Here is a 22,542-nt window from a genome sequence, read left to right as displayed (position 1 = left end):
ATGTTTTTATTGTTGTAATAACATAAGCATATTACCTTGTTTTTTTTTTTCTCTTTTCATACTAACAATTAATATTAACCTTAAATCGCCTGACAAATTTCTACATATAACACAATCCACACAACAAAGATTAAAAAATACACCAAGAAATGCACATACAAAACAATCCACACAACAAAAATTAAAAAATACACCAAGAAATGCAGATAAACAGAACCCTTATGAAAATTTGTAACCTGGTGTAATCAGTCTTTACCTATCTGAACCATTTCATGTTACTATTACAGATCAACTGTTGTGGACATTGGTTTTCATCATCCTGTAACTCTCCCATGCCATCTTTTTCTGCCCTGTTAAACTGGCAGGCTGGTCTTTATTCATCCATCTTTGCATGATCCTTGTGTTGTGTTTTCTTAATGATATATATGCATTCATGGTATCTGTGACTACTGTATGAACTAGAGTGCAATTTGGGATTAGAGGGCAGAGCCTCGGGTGAATCAACCACTAGCTAGATATCAGCAGACAAGGGTAGTCACAGTGGGCATTCTTTAGAGTGAACTTGCATAGCAAATGAGGAATATTGAGGAAGCTGTCAGAGTTTGACTAGTGGTTAATGGCCAAAACCAAGCTAAATGAGTTTAATCCTGCTAAATATAAAGTCTTGCAAAATATAAAGTAATTTAAAGACCAAGGAGAGGAGCTAAATGCAGTCTGGGACAAAAAAAAAACTCTCAGTCAGACATGAAGTTCACTATACAGTGTTTACCTTTGCAAACAGATAGGATATCATTATTCCTCTATACAAGACATAGCGAAACCACCTTTAGAATATTATATCAAGAACTGTAAGACATACCTAAAAAGAAATAGAACTTCTAGAGATAGTTCAGAGAAGGGTGATCAGAGTGGAAAGAATTAATCATTATCCCTCTGAAGAACAGCTTAGAAGGTAATCAACTGTGAGCCACATTAAAAATGCCTCGTTAGCCACCATGACTAGATTATGAAAATAGAAATTACTTTGAGTTTTCTTTCTTATCTCTCCATGGGTTGTATTAAAAAAAACTTTGCACATTTTCTTGGACTTCCTCAAATATCCTTTCTATTCAACCTGCCCCTTTTTTATCCTTTCCCATTTGAAAGAAAGTCATTACCTTTAAGGAGAACTCTAAGCATTCAAGAAACGCTTGGGATGGCTCTGTGAGCCACTCAAAATAGCTCTCCATGTTGGGGCCCCTGGCTTGGACTATTACATATTGAATGCATAATGGGAAGCTTGGGAATAAATGCCTTTCTGAAGAATTGATTGAGATATATAAGGCTCTGAAATGGGATGAGTAAAATGAACTAGCAGATATTTTCTTACTGTTAGGAGAGATGTGCACCTTGCACGTCTCTCCTAACAATAAGAAAATCTTAGTAATGAAAAGCTATACCTCACAGAGATTACATTTGGACAGTATGTTGTGGTTATTTGAAATAAATTTTCTAACAATGCTTTTCCTTCCTTCTCCCAAGTGGAAGAAGCAACAGCTTAGTGGGATTTTGGGTGAGATATATGGTCAGCATTTGATAATGGGAAATGTGTTTATTTATTTATTTTTATATATTCTGAAAATTTTGCTTCTTTGTAACATTGTCAGCCATTCTGATATTAATACAATAATGCAACATGACAGTTAGGTCTGATTTACATTGAAGCATGTATTGCAATTCTCATTTATTTTAAAATGTGCTTTTTGAGAAACTTTTACTTGCATTTTTCCAGATTTTTAAAAATTGCATAATAGGTCAACAAAAAACTAATATTCTCCAATAAAAGCTGTGAATTCTCTTGATTTTTGAAATTTGAAAGTTGCCAGATATGCATAGTGTTAACTTGGAAACAAATAACTTATTAGCATTAGTAGAGGCATTTGATGCAAGAAAGCAAGCTTATGCAGCATCAGCCAAAAAAAAACACTTCCATTTCACCCCTCCGTTCATTCGAAATACCTGTCCAGCTGATCCTTAAATTTATTTGGGCTATCAACTTCCACAACAAGGGATGGAAGTCTATTCCACCAACCAACTATCCGCTGGCTAAAGCAAATTTCCGCACATCTATCCTACTTCTGTCTTTCCTCAATCTGAATTTATGCCCTCTCAGGTGATTATTCTGAGCAAGAGGAAGAATCCCATCGCCATTGAGCATGCTCAAACCATTCAAGACTTTATACACCTCTCTCAGATCACCTCGCCAGTGCCTAGTCTCCAAACACTGTAATTCGCAAAATTAAGCCTTTCTTCGTTAGAGCAACCCTTTGTTCCATTCACTAATCTTGTTACCCTTCTCTGTACTCGTTCCAGCAGCTCTACATCCTTCTTGAAATGAGGCCTCCAGACCTGTATACAGTACTCAAGGTGTGGCCAGACCAATGCTTTATACAAGGGAATAATCACCTCCTTATCGCTGCTAGAAAAATTCCTGTATATCATTGACAAGACACCATGAGCTGCTCTTGCAGCCCGTCTGCACTGTTCAGAGAACTTCATATCTGCCTGCACAATTACCCTCAGGTCCTTTTCGTTGTCTACCACTGTCAGTGTAATACCTCAGAGTTGATATGTCACTCTGGGGTTACTGCTTCCCATATGTAGTACTTTACATTTGTCAATGTTAAACTTCATTTGCTACCTCTCAGCCCATCTGGTCAACCTTTCCAGATCCTATTGCAGCAGCATAGCGACAGTAGTGTCCTTAACAACCCTGCCAACCTTTGTATCGTCTGCAAACTTGGACATTAAGCTTGATATACCATCATCAATATCATTTATAAATACAGAAAACAATAATGGACCCAACACTGAACCCTGAGGGACTCCACTAATAACAATAGTCCACGATGAGCAGTGTCCATTGATTACCACTCTCTGTCTTCTCTACCTCAGCCATCCCTTTATCCATAGCAGCAATTTGCCTTAAATGCCACACTGCTCCAATTTGTGTGGTCTTCCATGTGCAACAGTATCAAAAGCCTTTCTAAGATCCAAATATATGATATCAAAGTTATTCCCTGCATCCAGTTCCTTTTTGACCGCATCATAGTATCCAGTCAAATTGGTCAGGCAAGACTTTCCCTTAACAAAACTATGTTGTGTCTGAGCTATAACTGAAGTCTTGTCTGGATGATCCTGCAGTGCTTCTTTAATCAGTGCCTCCATTAATTTTCCTGGAACAGAAGTTAAACTTACAGGTCTATAATTACTTGTGTCAGCCTTTGATCCTCCTTTGTGAATTGAGGTCACATTTGCACATCTCCAGTCCATGGGTACCTCCCCTGAGTCCAAGGAAGTTCTCATAATTATGGCTAAGGGTTTGCTTACTTCCTTTGCTGCCTCCTTTAATATAACTGGATAGATTTCATCCACCCCAGGTGCCTTTCTTGTGTTTATCTTCAACAATTTCTCCTCCACTTTACTCTGTAATTACAAGATTATTTAACTTACTGCCAGAGTTCAATACACCTCTGGCATTCCCCTTCCTGAATAACTCCTCATATGTGTGAATGTCGATGCAAAATATTCATTTAGTTTATTAGCTACCTGAGCAGGATCATCAACAGTTGAACCAGCGAAATCAAGTGGACCAATCTGATTCATCCCCTTCCTTCTAGAGTTTACATAAGTAAAGAACTCTTTGCTGTTTTTCTTTGCACCCTTTGCCAAAGATTTCTCGTAATCCACCTTCGCGTGCCTAACCTTCTTTGTAACTTGGTTACAGACCAGCTTATATCTATCATAGGCTTCTGTGTCACATGTTAATTTATATGTACCCCATGCATTTTTCTTCTCTGCCATATGTCTCATTAGTTCATCTGACATCCATTTAGGCCTAAACCTTGAACAATATTTCTTAGTTGGTATGTAAAGCCTAGTAGCTTCCAAGATAAGTTCTTTGAATGCTTCCCATTTTGAATTTGCTGTTGGTAACATCATCAGTTGGTTCCACTGTATAGAATTTAAATACTGTCTCAGACCATCGTAGTCGCCTTTACGAAAACAAAAACCCTTTCCTTTACCCCTGATGGTAGTTACCTCTTTAAGTAAATCCCACTTCAGCACACTGTGATCACTGCCACCTAGTGGTTCCTTTATCTGCAGATTCTTAATGCATGAAGAATCACTACTGATAATCAAATCAAGAGTATTACTCCCTCTAGTTGCCTCCCGAACATGCTGATGTAGAAAACAATCATCCAATAAATCCACAAAAGCCTTGCTAGTGTGTGAGTGACCAATCCACAAATTCCAGTCAATATCTGGAAAATTAAAATCCCCCATTAGAAGACTCTGTGATTTACTGGCCCACTCTGTTTCACTGTTCAGTTTCTTATTTTGCTCATCAGCGTCATTTGGCCTATAGCACACTCCTACTCTCAATTTTGATCTCCCAATGCTTATGTCACACCAAACTGACTCGACACTGTACTGTCCAGCGATGTCGACTGGCTTCACTTCCTTGGATTTTATGTGTTTCTTAACTAAAGCATAACCCCTCCTCCCTTCCTATCCCATCTATCCTTTCTGTAGATGTTGTACTCCCCAAATTCCAGTTCTGCATTCCTTATATCTGTGTGACACCACATCTCTGATATCCCAACAATATCTGCCTTTGATGTTTTGAGCAATACCTCAAATTCATCAAATTTATTTACCAAACTCCTAGCATTGGTGTACACGCAAGTATACATGCACCTGTTCCTATTCTTAGCTACCCTAACACAACCCATGTGTTTACTTGTACCGCAATGACTCCCAGCAGTCTCTGAAATATCCTGCATCTTGTTTTCCAGGCTGCTGCTCATTCCAATAGAAGCAGTGGAAGAATCACTTTCACCTCTGCCATTGGCTACTGTTAATGTATTTGTCCTCGTATCCCCCCAAGCTAGCAGTTTTCCAACCCACCTAACACTGCCTCGATAGCATCAGCAAATATTCTTGCACCCTTTTTATTTAAGTGTATTCCATCCCTATAGAAGCAGTCTCTCCTGTTAACAAGTACGGAACAGGCTGAAAAAAATTTACCCCTTGAGCCTTGCACAATTTTTCCAGGGCCGAATTGATCGACAAGCTTTCATCATATACTCCCTCCTATTGTGTCTAGGCAGAATTGCAGACACTTTCAAATTCAACTCTAATTCACGGCTTTTTTTCAACAGTGACCTGTACAGTTCTTCTGGTCTTCTACTCTTAATATCATTAGTGCCAACGTGTACAACTATATCACCTTTTGTGTCCTTAAAAGATGATATCTGCTCAACGTCATCAACCTTTGCCCCTGGTAGACATACCCTGGTCCTGTTCCACTTATCCTTTTTACAAAGCATGTTCCCCATTTCCCTGAAAATAGAGTCACCAACAACTACTAGTTCCTGTGGGACCAGTGCATTCTGCCTTGGGGGTTGCCACTGTGTTGCATGAGGACCAAGTGCAAGCTCTGGTGTTGATGTGGGCAGCTGAGAGCTTGATGGGCCCCTCAATTTAGATCCTTCGAGGGCATCCTTCCTGTCCTTCAAGCTCTCATATAGGCCCATAACAATGCTGAGTTGTCGCCTGATTTCGATACACTCCTTACATCGCGCACACACAAAGACATCCCCCATGGCAATATCATGTGCCGTACTCAATTGCTCCACAAACATCATGCAAGCAGTGCATTTTAAAAGGCTGTGATTCAGAGGGCAACTGCCCCCCTCAGTTCTCCCCTGAGCCACAGCACTCCCATTAGCTTGAGCCTTTTGCTTTGCTGCTCTGGTCTGAGTCATGATTTCGATTTAATTTCAATAAAATTTCAATTTCAGTACAAAATTATAACCCTAAACATGTATCCCAACACAGTTATAACGCTATATATATTTTTCAGTACTGAGTATTATCTACGAGTTCCGTTTATATAACTTCCGTATCAAGTTATGTAGTAATTAATTATGTTACGTTTGTAATCAGTCGTTATATTTATTTAGTTAAAAGTACAATTTAATTGAAATTAAGTTTAACAAGATTAATAGATTTTACTGATTAATTAACTATATTACATTATACTATACTATACTAAGCTTACGCTATCTAGTTCGGGATATAACTTTGTGTCGTATAACAATGGCGGCGAGTTACGAACAGTAAATCTACGGACACTTAAGTATTAATTAACTTCCAAATCTCGCTGTCTCAATTCAGAATAAACTAAGGATCCTGACTAGGTCTATAAGCTACTTATAGAAAATAATTTGATGTAACAATTGGTCAATAAAGCGGCTAAATATGGCTAAAAAATTTCTCGTTCAGCGGAGCTGCAACTTGTAACACATGGATTTGATACCCTTACCGATACTTTTATGCAATTACAAGGCCGAGTAAAGAATAAATACACCAGATTAATCAGAAAATCACAAAATAATGCTATATTACTAAATTTAAATCAAAAGTTTTAGAAAAACAATAATTTCAAATCAGTTACTTATTATTTATTATTTTATTACTTGACATATTATTTATTACTTGACATAAATTATTCTAACAAAAGTCATGGGACAATTGTAGTTATCATTCTTTTGCATAATTTCTGGTAGAAAGTAGGCAATATTGTGCTCCATACTACCTTGACCTTTCCCTCATTCTACATTTCAGTTCATCCAAAGATGTTCAGTTGGGTTGAGGTCACTTTCTTGTGGTACAGACTAAATCCACTGGTCACAATGGTTAGTTTCATACCACAAGAAACCCCAGACCATGGCACCTCCACACTTCACAGTGGGGAGGCATGCTCAGATAGCATTTTTTGGGCATTCCATACCCAGACATGCCATCAGACTGGAGGAGTGTGTAGCATCACTTTTTGTTCGATGGGAATGATTTCCATTAATCCACAGTTTAGGCTCAGTGTGCCTTGCACCATGCCAAACAATGGAATGCATTTGTTTTTATCAGAGTTATCAGCTCTTGCATGAAAATTCACAGCAGTTAGCTCTCTTTGTGCCCCAGGAAAACACTTACAGGTTTGTCTGGGCTCAGATTTTCTTGGATTGATGATAAGATGAGGTAACTATCCATCCAGAGATGCATCAGATTTTGACAATTGGTATTTTATGCCAACCTGGTCATTTCTTTAAATGGAAATTGAGAAGTGGCAGATCAATTTCATCTCTGTGTTTCCATTTCTTTAGCATGTCACTAATTGTCAGCCTGGAAATGTTTAATTCCTTAGACTATAGTATAAACAGTCATTTTATCCAAATGACATCCAGCTATTGTTCCCCTCTGAAATAAACTCTGTTAGCATCTTTCTGATGCTCATTGTGCTGTGTATTTTTTTAAAATGAATTTCGTGCTAACTACTGATCACCCTTGCAGGCCAAATTTTTACCTATTTCTTAGTCACAGTTTCCTACAGTCTCCAATGACTTTTGATAGTATATTGATATATGTACAGTATAATATTTTGAGCAGTTCAATAAACTGATGAATGGTTATTTCAGGTCGGTTGTGGTGCTGGAAATACTGTTTTTCCAATATTAGAGACCAATAAGTAAGTAAAGTTAGCAATCTTTAGTTCAAATTAAGTGATTACTGCACAAAACTATATTGAAGTGTTATGAATAAACTTTTTGCTCTTAAAATTTTGTTATAAAATATCAGCATGTTTCGAGAGTGAAAGTAAATTTTACTAGAGTAGGTAGTGATAGCTTTGGCTGCAGTTTTAGGTGAAACTGCTTTCTGCTCTAGCCTACCACTGTCACATCCTTTACCTTGGCCATAAGAGACTGAGCATGTATTTGGCTTAATACTTACCTCTCCTGTATCTGATATATACTTAATACCTGGTCCACTGACAAAATATTTATTATCATTGCCAAATTTCATCTTTAAAATTATGAAACTGTAACCTTGGTTTTAGCTTCATAATTTTAAAGGTGAATTTTAGACTGCAAATTATTACTTGAATAGGATATTATTGACATGAATGGGCTGAATATATCTTCTAATTGTTTTGATAGATGAAATTTTGACTCACTTTTGTTAACTTATATAAAAAAAAAAAAAAGTTCTGATCAGGCATTTAAATTCTCCATTGATAATACTGTCATTAATGCTAGCAGTATTAACATTGTTCTTTTTTCATGTTGATATTTCTAGTAAATGCGACTTTTACATGTAATAATGTATTTTTCCCTTTGTTGCCATTTTCCTTTTTAACCCTGAAGCAGTGCTGCAAGACCTGGTGGATGCCTCTCAAAAATAACATGCCCACATTACCTTTTAATTAATGATTAAAAATCTGAAAATTTTTCTATCTTCCTAAATATAATTGAACTTTTACTGATTTCCTAAAAGCTTTTTTTTTTTTCTTTTTTTTTCCTCCTCTCTCTCCTCTCCCCTCCACAGTTTTCATAGAGAGAATAAACACTATCAAGTTCTAAACCACGCTTTGCAACTATATTCTTGAAGAGTTATATGGGCTAGGATGACAACAGTTTTCAGATTGTTTCAAAATTTATTTCAAATGTGACACTTACAGTGCACGGCTTTGAAATTAATTTTAAAATAAAAATTGCCAGTGGAAGTGATTGAATAATCTTGCATTCATTTGCTTCCATTCACTATTTTTAAATTATCTTTAGAAGTATTTGTGCATATAATAAGCAGAAATATATAGGTAAATGTGCTTGTTTAAACTTTTGTGCACTTAATGGTCTTTTCAGTGGAAAATGGATGGGACCAATAGATATGTCTCAAACTTTTTGTTTTAATTTTCAGCAGAATTAATTTTTTTTTAATAATAAAAAATGGCATTTTTTAAATATTTCATTCATTTTTATTAAAAAATTGAAAAGTTACTGGTATTGCACACCAGTCGGAAAACATGAAATATTCATAATATCACAGTAGAACAGCCACATAATTCAGCTTTATAAGTGAATTCAAAAAACCAAAACATTTTCCAAAAATTAAAAAGAAAATTAGCACCTGTTAGATGGTGTGCTACTATTTTTGCAACTCTGAATTGCACATCATTGCCAGGTTAAGAATAACACTAGCCAACAATTTTAAACTTTTTTTTTGATAACATCAATGAAATCAACTGATTTTGACTAAATCACATGTGCTGAAAACGAAAATGACAGTAAAGTTTGTAGCACATGATGTTTTCAAGTTCCTTTTTTCCAAAAATTGTGAATTTCCACTTAACTAAATATACTTGACTACTTTTTTGTAAATTAATTTGCTTGAAATAAAAATGATGACCAGTAAACATTCCAAATGGACAAAAAATAACATTTAAACTTTATAAACACCTATTCGAATTTACATAATCAATTAACCCACAAAACTGGAGGCAAAAGAAACTCATACTACTTACAGTTATTTTTCCCTCTTGTGAGCAGACTAGTCCTCCCTTATCAGAGACCAACAATAGTCACCTATCATTGCTGGATCCCATCATCCCTTGATACCTCTGCTCTATAGTGTGGATATCTTTTGGAATCGTTCCCCCTGCTTGTCACTGACAGAGATCCCAAGTTATCCAGAAAGCAGTCCAGGTGCGAATGTAGGAAGTGTATTCAGCCACATTCGGCATCCTAACTTTTGATATTTATGCAACAATTCTTCAATCAACTCTTTATAGTTCTCTTCTTTTTTATTCCCTGAAAACCCGCTAACGACAGCTCTGAAGGATTTCCACGTAGCTAATTCAGTGGCGTTAAGTTTAGTTTCAAAGATTTCATTCTTTAAAAGCCATTTAATGCAATGACATAATGACATGCTATCATAGGTTTCTTTCATAGCCACTGAATGAGCCACTGGGACCGATGGTTTAATATTACCATTGTGTAGCAAAACTGCTTTTAAACTGAGTTTAGAATAATCAATGAATAATCTCCATTCTTCATGATTGTGTTCAAACCCTAGTTCATCCATCAATCCATTTACATCTTTGCAGACACAAAGAGAACCTTTCATTTGATAATAACCAGCAAGATTTTCAAATCAGTTTCTGAACACAGAAATCCTTGTGGTTTTTGCCGGCAAATTCCACTGTTGCAACCTAGATCCTAATAGCTCAGCCTGTTGCTTTGAAAGATTTAAATCCCTAACCAAATCATTAAGTTCACTTTGCTCAGTTAAGTATGGGGTTTTGTCATTTTCAAGATTGAAAACGACAAAACCGACAAAAGAGCGACCATGCAGATAGCCCTGTAAAATCATGGTTTATTTGATCCTTCTTCAACCCAAACTGTTGGCTCACAGTTTATTTTTTATTTCCAAAGTAAATGAAGGAGCTGTGAGGGAACCATTTCCAGTCAGAAGAAGTTGTAAAGACATTGGAGGAAATTCTCAAACACATGTCAAAAAGTGGCCTCCACCATGTTTTTTAAAAATGGCAGAAATGTTGGAATAAGTGCATTTCATCAAAAATGGGGACTGCTTTGAAAAGGACTATCAAAATATGGATGATTAATAAAGGTATATTGTACGGAAAAAACTTATGATCATTCTTTATTGAACAGCCCTCGTATAAATCTTTTATTCCATTCAAACACAGTAGCTCTTGGCATAGTATCTTCCCTGCCCATAAACTTGACTTAACAGCTCATAACTTTCAGGTGGTGTTTCCTTTAGTTCTGTTAAAAATTTGTAGTCAATTTATTCTTTGATTCTTTTGCCTGTCATTTTTCCAGCAAACTGCAAAAACACAAGGTAATGAAAACCTGTCTCACTGCAAAGCAAATGAGCATGCAAGAACATGACAGACAAATAAGGAAAAGTTCAAGTTACTGCTGTTTCTTTGTTTCAAAAGTGGCACTTGGTATATAGTGACTGCCAGTGCAGTCTCGTTATTTAATAGCCACACCTCGTAAAGTTCATGATCATGGTAAATTTCTTTAAAATGATTCACAAAAGCAAAAAGATCAAGTAGACAAAAAAATATCATAATCCAGTTTTTGCATAGCAAAAGCAGCAGTAATTATCAATCCACTGCAGGATGGAAGCCTCCTCAACAATTCATGTTGAGGGTAACGGACCATAATCTGACATGCTGGTCCAGTGTGGGTTGGCAGATAGACTGTATTTAGCAGTCAGGGGCTTGAACCCCTGTCTACTCAAAGAGCATGTGCTATTGTGCTCCCGCTCCTGACCACTTGTCTATGGAGGCCTTCCCTAGTTTTTGCGCGCACACAGACACACACAGTGTTTATAAATGGTGGGAACACTTTCAGTGATTTTTTGCACAAAGACTAGGACAGATATCAGTGTCATACATACTTGTGAAAGTATGAATCAGAGCTGTAATACTCAACTTGTGAAAGAGAAAATGTCAAAGTTTTTTTTTTACATCACATGACTTCACAACGATTCAATGTGGGAACCACGTGTGACACAGCAAATGTCCACATGGTAATCAAACTCTTGACATACCCTGTCCAGCATATACTGTATGGCCGTGGTGGTAGTGTCCTCAGTTCTCTGTTTTAGTTCCTGGACATCATGTGGCAAAGGTGGTACATAAACATGATCCTTTATGTAATCCCACAAGAAGAAATCACACGGAATTATGTCCAGTGATATCGGCAGCCATTTCAAGAAACAGTCATCCCTTTCTCCAGCACTTGCTTGTGTAGCTCGGTGTTAAGGTAGGCCCGAACGTCATTATGGAAATGGGGAGGGGGTCTTGTTGGTAAATAAAGTCATCACTATTTTCGTGAACTTGAGGTATCAACCATTGCTGAAGCATATCGAGGTAGGATAGCCCGGTTACAGTGCCCTCGGCAAAGAAGAAAGATCCATGCAGTTTTTGGTGTGACAAGGTGCAGAAAACATTCACTTTCTGCGAATCACACTCATATTCAATTATCTTTTCAGGTTTCTGGGTGCCCCAGATTTGACAATTGTGTCAGTTGGTGTCCATTGGTGTGAAATGTGGCCTCAATGCTAAACACTACGCGATTAAAGAAGTCATGTTCTATCAGTCCTTACAGTTCACAACAAAATTGGAAATGGGGTTACAACTGGGAAACTTTCATGTTTTCTCTTTCACATGGTATAAATAAGTAAATGGTATCTCTCTTACTCCATGTGCAATAAAGTATTGAAAGTGCTCCCACCATTTATAGACAACCTGTATATATAAAGTCATTGCTAAATTATTTATATCAAAAATAACTTCCTTTTTTTTTTAAATAAAGTTAGAAATAATTGCAATAATTAGTTATATGTTAAAAAGAGTATGTTAAAAAGGAATTGAAATAGTTTTGAGATACAAAATCTCTGGTCCATAAAGAAATTATATTGTGAAATATCTTTTAAAAATCAAAGGGGAAATTTAATTTTTGAACTTTGCAAATTTTTAATAATGAAGTAGTTGATTATAGTTATTTGATTATAGTAACCCAAACTTGACCGTATACTGCTGTGATTTCTCAGAAGTAGCAGTTTCTTTGATAAAGGTAAGCAGCTATTTTTTTTCATTGGACATATTTTAGTTTTGCATGTATTAGAAACCAATTTCTGTAAAAAAAAAAAATTTTCCTATAAGAACTAAATGAAAGAAATTTAGTGTTTACTTGTAAAAGTGTCTCCAACCCAAACAGCCCCCCCCCCCCTCTCTCTCATACTGTAAGGCCAATAGGAAGATTATGCAGATAATTTTTCAGTTTTAATATAGCACTAGGGGCTCGCCAACTCCTGCGCATGCTTTTCTCAGATCAAATCTTTTCTACTTAAAAGATCTTTTCTACTTAAAAGACACACCTGTCAAAATGCACTGATCGATATCTAATCTAATATATAAAAGAAAATAGAAAGTGTAATAAAAAACTATAAAAAGTAAAATTGTGTGAATGTTGAGTGAATGAAAGTTATTATTAATCAACTTTTACCCCTGGCAGACATACCCTAGTCCTTTTTGTATACTATATTCCCCGTCTCCCTGACAATAGAGTCACCGACAATAACTAGTTCCTGTGGGACTGGCGTATTCTGCCTTGGAGATTGCCGCTGTGTTGCCTGATGCACAGGAGTGAGCTATGTCATTGAGCTGGGCAGCTGAGAGTTTTGATGGGCCTCTCATATTAATTTCTTCAAGGGCATTTACCCTACACATCAAGCTCTCATAGACATCCCTCAGAACACTGAGTTGGCACCTAATTTCTTGACACTATAGACACCTAGCACACACACAAAGGCATCCATTGCCTTAACAAAGGGATAATCACCTCCTTTTCCCTTCTAGCAGAATTCCTGTATATCATTGACAATAATACCCCATGACCTGCTCTGGCAGCCTGTCTGCATTGCTCGGAAAACTTCATATCTGACTGCACAATCACTCTCAGGTCTTTTTCATATTCTGGAATAATTTTTCAAATTATTCCAAATAACTGACATTCCGGATAACTGACGTCCTAGTGTAAATAAATCTGCAGTTAAAGTTCAGAATAGTTTATGATACAAATAATAATATTCATTTTAAAAAGTTTATACTTAGGTTTGTCTAGACTGCTGAATACTCTTACAGCGTTCTTGAGGACAGTCAGTGGAATTGGGTACCTGACTACAGGACTGTGTTAATAACATAGAATTCTGATTATCTAAAATTTTGATTGTCCAAAATTTTTTTGCTTTTATTTTTCCCCTAATTTTTTTCAAGGAAATTGACAGTAAATATTTAGTTCTAAGAAACAACTATTACATGAATATAATATAATCTTGATTCCACTATACAAAACATTACAAATGAAACAAAGAATGGTAAATTTCATCCTTGTCACTTCTGTATAATACAAAGCACTGTTAATATTCCCGAGAACTTTACTCTGAAAGGGAGGAAGGAAGAGGCAACAAATTCTGCAAGTCAAAATTTATGTAATAGTCAATTTGGAGATGTTTTATTTATTTTTTCTTTCTTTATTATTTTTATTTATTTTTTTTTTCAGAGGAATTTTTTGCATTGCACCACTGTAGTTGATGTTATATGGAGATGATATTGATAACCTATTCAGCCTGCTTGGCTTTTTTTACAATTACATCTAACTTTTTATTTTTGTAGTCTAAATTTCTATAAACATGAGTTTCTCTGTACATTTTGATGAGTTCTGTAATAAGTACTTCAGGCGTTTTAAGAATAATGTACAAAACCAGAGCCAATGCAAGAAATGCACATTAGATGTAGCTTAGTTTCATATGATTCAGTTTGCCAGTATTTTTTGTAGATGATTAAACAGTTTCACCATTAAATACTATATGAATTGGGCAGAAGTTTAAAATGGACAGTACATTATGGTGAATACGTACTATGGAAGCTATCAGCTAGTGAAACATTTAATTCTCTTGCAATCCCTATTAGGCCCTATTGTGGACTAATATTATTAGTGGAGTCCCCCAGGGTTCAGTGTTGGGTCCATTGTTGTTTTCTGTATTTATTGATGATACTGATGAAAGTATATCAGGCTTAATGTCTAAGTTTGTAGACGAGGGGACATAAATATGAAGGTTGGCAGGGCTGTTAATGACACCAATGACATTATGCTACTGCAAGAGGATCTAGAAATGTTGAGCAGATGGTTGAGAGGTAGCAACTGAAGTTTAACATTGACAAATGTAAGGTACTGCATATGGGTAGCAGTAACTCCAGCAGTAACATATCAACTCTGTGGTACTACACTCAAGGTGGTAGAGAATGAAAAGGACCTGGGGGTAATTGTGCAATCAGATATGAAGTTTTATGAGCAGTGCAGACAGTCTGCAAGAGTAGCTCATGCTGTCTTGTCAATGATATACAGGAATTTTTCTAGCAGGGATAAGGAGATGATTACCCCCTTGTATAAGGAAATGGTCAGGCCACACCTTGAGTATTAGCATTAGCATTAGTAGAGGCATATGATGCAAGAAAGCAAGCTTATTCAGCATCAGCCAAAAAAAAAAAAACCAACCACTACTCCCATTTCACCCCTCCGTTCGTTCAAAATACCTGTCCAGCTGAGCCTTAAATTTGTTTAGGCTATCAACTTCAACAACAAGTGATGGGAGTCTATTCCACAAACCAACTGCCCGCTGGCTAAAGGCAAATTTCCGCACATCTATCCGACATCCGTCCTTCCTCAATTTGAATTTATGCCCTCTCAGGTGATTATTCTGAGCAAGAGGAAGAATCCCATCGGCATTGAGCCTGCTCAAGCCATTCAAAGCCTTATACACCTCTATCAGATCACCTCGCCAATGCCTAGTCTCCAGGCTCTTTAATTTGCAAAACTTAAACCTTTCTTCGTAAGAGCAACCCTTTGTTCCATTCACTAATCTTGTTGCCCTTCTCTGTACTCGTTCCAGCAGCTCTACATCCTTCTTGAAATGAGGCCTCCAGACCTGTATACAGTACTCAAGGTGTGGCCTGACCAAAGGGAATAATCACATCCCTGTCCCTGCTAGAAAAATTCCTGTATATCATTGACAAGACACCATGAGCTACTCTTGCAGCTCGTCTGCACTGCTCAGAGAACTTCATATCTGCCTGCACAATTACCCCCAGGTCCTTTTCATTCTCTACCACTGTCAGCGTAGTACCACAGAGTTGATACGGCGATCTGGGGTTACTGTTTCCCATATGTAGTACTTTACATTTGTCAATGTTAAACTTCATTTGCCACCTCTCAGCCCATCTGCTCAACCTTTCCAGATCCTGTTGCAGCAGCATAGTATCAGTAGTGTCCTTAACAACCCTGCCAACCTTGGTATCGTCTGCAAACTTGGACATTAAGCCTGATACACCATCATCAATATCATTTATAAATACAGAAAACAACAATGGACCCAACACTGAACCCTGAGGAACTCCACTAATAACATTAGTCCACGATGAGCAGTGTCCATTGATTACCACTCTCTGTCTTCTGCCACTCAACCATCCCTTTATCCATAGCAGCAATTTGCCTCCAATGCCACACTTCTCCAATTTGTGCAGCAGTCTTCCATGCGCAACAGTATCAAAAGCCTTTCTAAGATCCAAATATATAATATCAAAGTTATTCCCTGCATCCAGTTCTTTTGTGACTACATCATAGTATCCAATCAAATTGGTCAGACAAGACCTGCCCTTAACAAAACCATGCTGTGTCTGAGCTATAACTGAATTCTTGTCCAGATGATCCTGCAGTGCTTCTTTAACCAGTGTCTCCATTAATTTTCCTGGAACCGAAGTTAAACTAACAGGTCTATAATTACTTGTGTCAGCCTTTGATCCTCCTTTGTGAATTGGGGTTACATTTGCACATCTCCAGTCCATGGGTACCTCCCCTGAGTCCAAAGCAGCTCTCATAATTATGGCTAGGGGTTTGCTTACTTCCTTTGCTACCTCCTTTAATATAACTGGATAGATCCCATCCACCCCGGGTGCCTTTTTTATGTTTATCCTCAACAATTTCTCCTCCACTTTCCTCTCAGTTATTAGAAAATCATCTAGCTCACTGCCAATGTTTACTTCACCTACGACATTCCCCTTCCTGAATAACTCCTCATGTGTGAATGTAGATGCGAAATACTCGTTTAGATTGTTAGCCACCTGAGCTGGATCCTCAACTGTTGGCGCCTCCGTAGCCAGGTGGGCAGGAGCAGCAGTGCGGTAGCACACGCTTCTTGATTAGAAGCTCGAACCGGAGTTCGAGCCCATTACCACCAAATACGGAGGAAGCGGAAAGGTCAGGGAATGACAACCGTATATCCCCAGAGCAATATGGCCTTAGTTGCTAATGCTCCTAAAAACCAAATAACAACAACTCAACTGTTGAACCATCAACATCCCGTGGACCAATGTGATTCATCCCTTTCCTTCTTGAGTTTAAATAGGTAAAGAACTCTTTTCTGTTTTTCTTTGCATCCTTTGCCAAGGATTTCTCATAATCTGCCTTTGCCTGCCTAATCTCCTTTGTGACTTGGTTACAGACCAACTTATATCTATCATAGGCTTCCATGTCACCCATTAATTTGTATGTATCCCATGCATTTTTCTTCTCTGCCATATGTCTCATTAGTTCATCTGACAACCATTTAGGCCTGAACCTTGAACAATATTTCTTGGTTGGTATGTAAAGCCTGGTAGCTTCCAAGATTAGTTCCTTGAATGCTTCCCATTTTGAATTTGCTGTTGGTAACATCATCAGTTGGTCCCACTGTATAGAATTTAAATACTGTCTCAGACCATCATAGTCGCCTTTACGAAAGCAAAAACCCTTCCCTTTACCTCTGATGGTAGTTACCTCCTTGAGTAAATCCCACTTCAGCACACTGTGATCACTGCCACCCAGTGGTTCCTTTATCTGCAGATTCCTAATGCATGAAGAATCACTACTGATAATCAGATCAAGAGTATTACTCCCTCTAGTTGCCTCCCGAACATGCTGGTGTAGAAAACAATCATCCAATAAATCCACAAAAGCCTTGCTAGTGTGTGAGTGACCAACCCACAAATTCCAGTCAATATCTGGAAAATTAAAATCCCCCATTATAAGACTCTCTGATTTACTGGCCCACTCTATTTCCCTATACAATTTCTTATTATACTCATCAGAGTCATTAAGCCTATAGCACACTCCTACTCTCAATTTTGATTTACCTATGCTTATGTCACACCAAACTGACTCGACTGAGTCAGTTTGGTACAATACTATGAAACTGAGTATTGTATACAGGTCTGGAGGCCTCATTTTAGGAAGGATGTAGAACTGCTGGAATAAGTACAGAGAATGGCAACAAGATTAGTGAATGGAACAAAGAGTTGTTTTTACGAAGAAAGGTTTCAGATTTGCAAATTACAGTGTCTGGAGATTAGGCACCTGTGAGGTGATCTGATAGAGGTATATAAGGCTTTGAATGGTTTGAGCATGCTCAATGTTGATGGGATTCTACCTCTTGCCTGCGGGGACATAAATTCAAATTGAGGAAAGACAGTTGTATGATAGATGTGCGGAAGTTTGCCTTTAGCAGCATGTGGTTGATTGCTGGAACAAACTTCCATCTGTTGTTGTAGAAGTGGACAGCTTAAATAAATTCAAGAACTAGACAAACATTTGGAGTGAATGGATGGGTGAAATACGAAGGGGTTTTTTTTTTTTTTTTTTTTTTTTTTTGGCTGATGCTGTATAAGCTTGCTTTCTTGCATCATATGTCTATGCTAATGCTATTAGATAGGCTAAACAGAATTGATTAAGAGCCAATTGGCATATTTGACCAAAATTCAAAACCTTGCAGTGGAACAAAAGACTAACATCTTTCAAGCAGCAAAACATTGGCAGTGATTTTAATGCTGTATAAGCACGTGCAGCACATAATCTGTAAATAATAAATGCATATTTTCTCTCATTTTTTCCTGCTTCCCTTTTATACTGTAGATAGAATGCATTTAAAATTGATTATCCAAAAAAAAAAAAAAAAAAAAATTTACTGTCTGAAATACCCTCAGACCCAGCTATTTCAGATAACTGGGATTCCACTAGAGTTGTAATTTGCAGCTTGCAGCAGGTTTTTTAGTATTCGATATTTTTTCTGCAAAAATTGTTCAGATAAATTCCTGCAGAGACATCTAGATTAGTAGGTGTAGCCTACTATGTTTTTCAATGTCATTTTAGTATTTTTTCACTGGGTTTGTTCTTTGATCTGCATCATTGATTGTGATAGTTTTGGAGAAATATGGATGTATAAAAATCAGATAACTACTCCACTGTTGGACACTTTTATGCTTCATGACTTCTTTTATAATTAGAATGCACAGAGTGAAAAAATAGCACAAGATATGCAAAGTGCCTAGTGCACCCATTGTGTCTAACTTTATTGAATTTATCTCCTGTAGTTTTAAACTATTTCTTAATATTGTTTTAATAGTGCACAAAGTTTGAAGAGTGCTACATGCCTGCTTATGTAATTATGCTTTCAGCATACTCACTGGATTGTTGGAAAAATTATTATAATTAACTGTTGAAATTTATATTACTTTTTGAAATTTAATATTATTTAAAGACAAATTCATGTTTTTATATTAATATAATTACTTTTTTTCTTTTAGAATAACTCAGATTATGATCCCAAGAGATGCTATCCATTTGTTTGTGATATTACAGCAGATAACTGGTCTACTCCTTTTTCTCCTTCTAGCCTTGACATAATTATTCTAATATATGTTCTTTCTTCACTTAACCCAGTAAGGTAGGAGTTTTGCTTCACATCTCTTTGTGTCTATATAAATAAACAGTGCTAAGTTATCATTGATTTATAGTGATTATTTAACTTAATTTTTTATTGACCTGAATAATTTAAAACAGATTTCTTATACTATTTGAGATTTTCTCAAATGGTATAAAACAGATTCTTTAAATGCTGTTATCATTAATAACAGTAAAAAAAAAAAAAAAAAAAAAATGTATATGGCCAAATACTCCCAATACTTGTAGAATTTATTGGATATACAGCATTAATGGGCTGGCAGCTAATATAAGATGTTCAAAAACAGTAAACACCTCTGAACATGCAACTTGCATCATCAGTACAGGATTCCAGTCAAATTTCATCTGCACAGTAATCTAAACAGAATATGTCATTGATGTATTTACTGATGTATTTACTGAGAAAAGTGAGGTTATGTTTGAAGATTTGGTTTTTCAATAATATACAGATTTGGTTTTTAACTACTCTGATACTAAGGTCTACAGCGAGGTCAGTAGGTGTTTTTTTTTTTTTTTTTTTTTTTGGTGAATTGATGGGACTGCTGGGATTCCTCTTGCTCAGATTACAAACCTGAGGGAGCATGAACAACTCAAATTGAGGAAAAGGAGTTGTAGAATAATGTGCTGAAATTTTCCTTTAGCCAGCAGGTAGTTGATAGCTTAAAAAAATTAAAAAAAAAAAAAAGGGCAAACTTTTGGAGCAAATGTGGATGGGTGAAGAAGTGGGGAGGTTTTTTTTTTTTTTTTTTTTTTTTTTTATTATGGCTGATGTTGTACGTTTGCTTTCTTGCATCATATGTCTCTACTAATGCTAATAAAGTGAATTTGAACATAATCATTCAAAAATGTGAAACTGAATCCTTTTGCCACATCTTTTCCTTCCTTAGCTGTATTTCGATATAGGGGTCATTCGTGATTTTCACATGTAAACCATGTGAAATTATGATTGACATTAGTTTAGGTATAGGCAGACCTCAGAAATAATTAATTATGCTGAATTTTTCTTAAGAACTATTTTGGCCAAAAAAATTCACAAAACATTATTAATAAGAGGGAAGTTGGCATGGGCCTGAACATAATTTCATTATGGCAGAATTTTCAAATGAGTACAGGTTTTAATCGAATACTGCATTTGATACCCTAATTTTCATAAATATGTAGCACAGAGATTTGTTTGCTTCAAACAAATTAGTGCAAACCTTCAAAAAAAAAACATTGTATCATAAGAAAGCCTGATTCTGACCTACAGCCTCCACACACTGGAATTCCTTCCACATGTTCATCTTTATTCATTGCTAGCAGGCAAAATTGAACGATTTAAAAACCATAAACAAATCGCATTGAAATTCTAGAGTTTTGACCAATTGGATCTCAGTAGTGATTACTGTTTTTACTTGATTCAGAATCTGCATTAAGAGAATGGCTTGCTGCTGCTAGTGCAGCCAGAATTGAGTTCTTTGTCATTCTTTTTTTCATAATTTTTTTACGTATTGTAGTTGACAGTTATGAATAAATGTCACTTCCTTCATTTACAAACTGCCATTGTTGAAGCCCAGTACTGTGGATGATCAAGTTCAATGCCATCAAGTTTGGATCATGGACTTGATAATGATGAGGCAACTGGCCTAACCTAACATTTCATCTTTCTTGAAAAAAAGGTTAACAGACAACTTTCCAATATAAAGAAGTGAAAATGGTCTAGAACACATTAAGTTTTGTGTCATCAGTGCTGACATAGTATAGAGGCCATTATTCTTTGCCAGACTAATAATCATCACTATTAATTGCTTTCACATATAACTGTGGGTTTATACCTCAGTTGGTTTTTTTTTTTTTAAGATAGTGTAATTTATATATCATCTTATTTTAATAAGATAATTCTGAAAATGCAGTGGTATTTTCAGAATTTAGTTACAATATTCCAAAAAAATAAGCAACCCCCCAATAACTTGATGAGACATAAATTTCTCAACTTGTTCATACTAATCTCCTCTCCCTGACTATTTATTTGGAATATGTGAAAAATGAGACATGTCCCACCAATGACTGATATTTTAAAAGAAAATGTATGTGATTAAATATATGGTAAGAAATTAAATACCATAGTAATTGTTTACACAGCCACAAAAAGAGTGCATTTTTGGTTTTTTCACAATTTTTTAAAATTAAGATCATTTTGAATTATCCTGTATAATCCATACAGGGTTAATACAGTAAAAGTTGAATCTCTTAACATATGACCCTTATGAAAGAACTTCATTTGAAATACCTTTGATTTAAATATTTTATTTATTTCCCTTCTCTTTTCTTGCAGAATGCAACATTCCATAAATAATCTAGCCAAATACTTAAAACCAGGAGGTATGATATTGTTCCGGGATTATGGTCGTTATGATTTAGCCCAACTGCGTTTTAAACCAGGACAGTGTTTAGGAAATAATTTTTATGTACGGGGAGATGGGACCAGGGTTTATTTTTTCAAGCAGGGTAAGTTCATATTAATTCTGTTTAAACTTACTGCATTCAGATTTGTTGATATATTTCATACTTTGCCTTTGTGGTGTATTATCTCCCTCTCCAAAATGCCTTAAGATAGTGTCAAAACCTTCAAGGAATTTTTTCATCATATAATGATAGTCTAGTCCAAAAGTTTCAGTAGTCATTTTAAAAATGACTACTGAAACTTGTTATTCCACTGTTATATTAGACATAGCATATGTGGAATGAATAATATTGATTAGGAGAAGTGGCTTTTTAATTCTTTCTCAGCAGAAGCACCAAAAAACATTATTTTTTGAACTAGGAAACATGAAATTCTTTTTCTCGCATTTGTTAAGTGATTTTGTAATTACCAAGCTTGCTCTGATAGCAGCAGTAGAACATGACTGACTTTAATAACATAGAAAAGCACATATTATAAAATTGAAGTGTAAACCTGACATTCCTTTGTTTGCTCTTTTGCACATCAGTAACCACCAATATTAGTTGTAATTAAGAACATAGCTCTTGCCGAGTGAAGTGTGTGCTTGAAAAAGTGGAATACCAAATAAAATTTCAGCCAAAGTTTCTTTCTAAGAGACAAATGTATAAGGCAGCAGTTCTCAAACTGTGCATTGTGACACCCTGGGGAGGTGCCATAATTTACCAGGGGCATTACGGACAGTGTAATAGTTTGTAAGATTTCCATGGTAAATATTAAAAATGTTTTAAGAATTATTTTTTTTACTATTAGATATCTACTACTATTTGAACTGTATTATTTATTATTAATATAAATAATTATAGAAAATAT

At 36.1% G+C, this 22,542-nt stretch overlaps 1 protein-coding gene across 1 annotated transcript in view; it reads left to right on the top strand.

Annotated features, from left to right (window-relative positions):
* Mettl2 (methyltransferase-like protein) overlaps nucleotides 1–22,542 on the top strand; it is a 43,128-nt gene that overhangs the window by 17,688 nt on the left and 2,898 nt on the right. Inside the window, exons 4-7 of the mRNA XM_090380899.1 lie at nucleotides 7,521–7,570; nucleotides 12,431–12,491; nucleotides 19,094–19,233; nucleotides 21,565–21,737. Of these exons, the coding sequence (XP_090237025.1) occupies nucleotides 7,521–7,570; nucleotides 12,431–12,491; nucleotides 19,094–19,233; nucleotides 21,565–21,737 (424 nt within the window). The remainder of the gene's footprint in view (nucleotides 1–7,520; nucleotides 7,571–12,430; nucleotides 12,492–19,093; nucleotides 19,234–21,564; nucleotides 21,738–22,542) is intronic.

The sequence above is a fragment of the Mastigoproctus giganteus genome, chromosome 1, assembly GCF_048544385.1.
Source record: "Mastigoproctus giganteus isolate SK-2022 chromosome 1, ASM4854438v1, whole genome shotgun sequence".
In the NCBI taxonomy this organism is placed as follows: Eukaryota; Metazoa; Arthropoda; class Arachnida; order Uropygi; family Thelyphonidae; genus Mastigoproctus; species Mastigoproctus giganteus.
The sequence above is the reverse complement of the archived record's forward strand: the minus strand, read 5'-3'. Positions and strand labels throughout refer to the sequence as shown.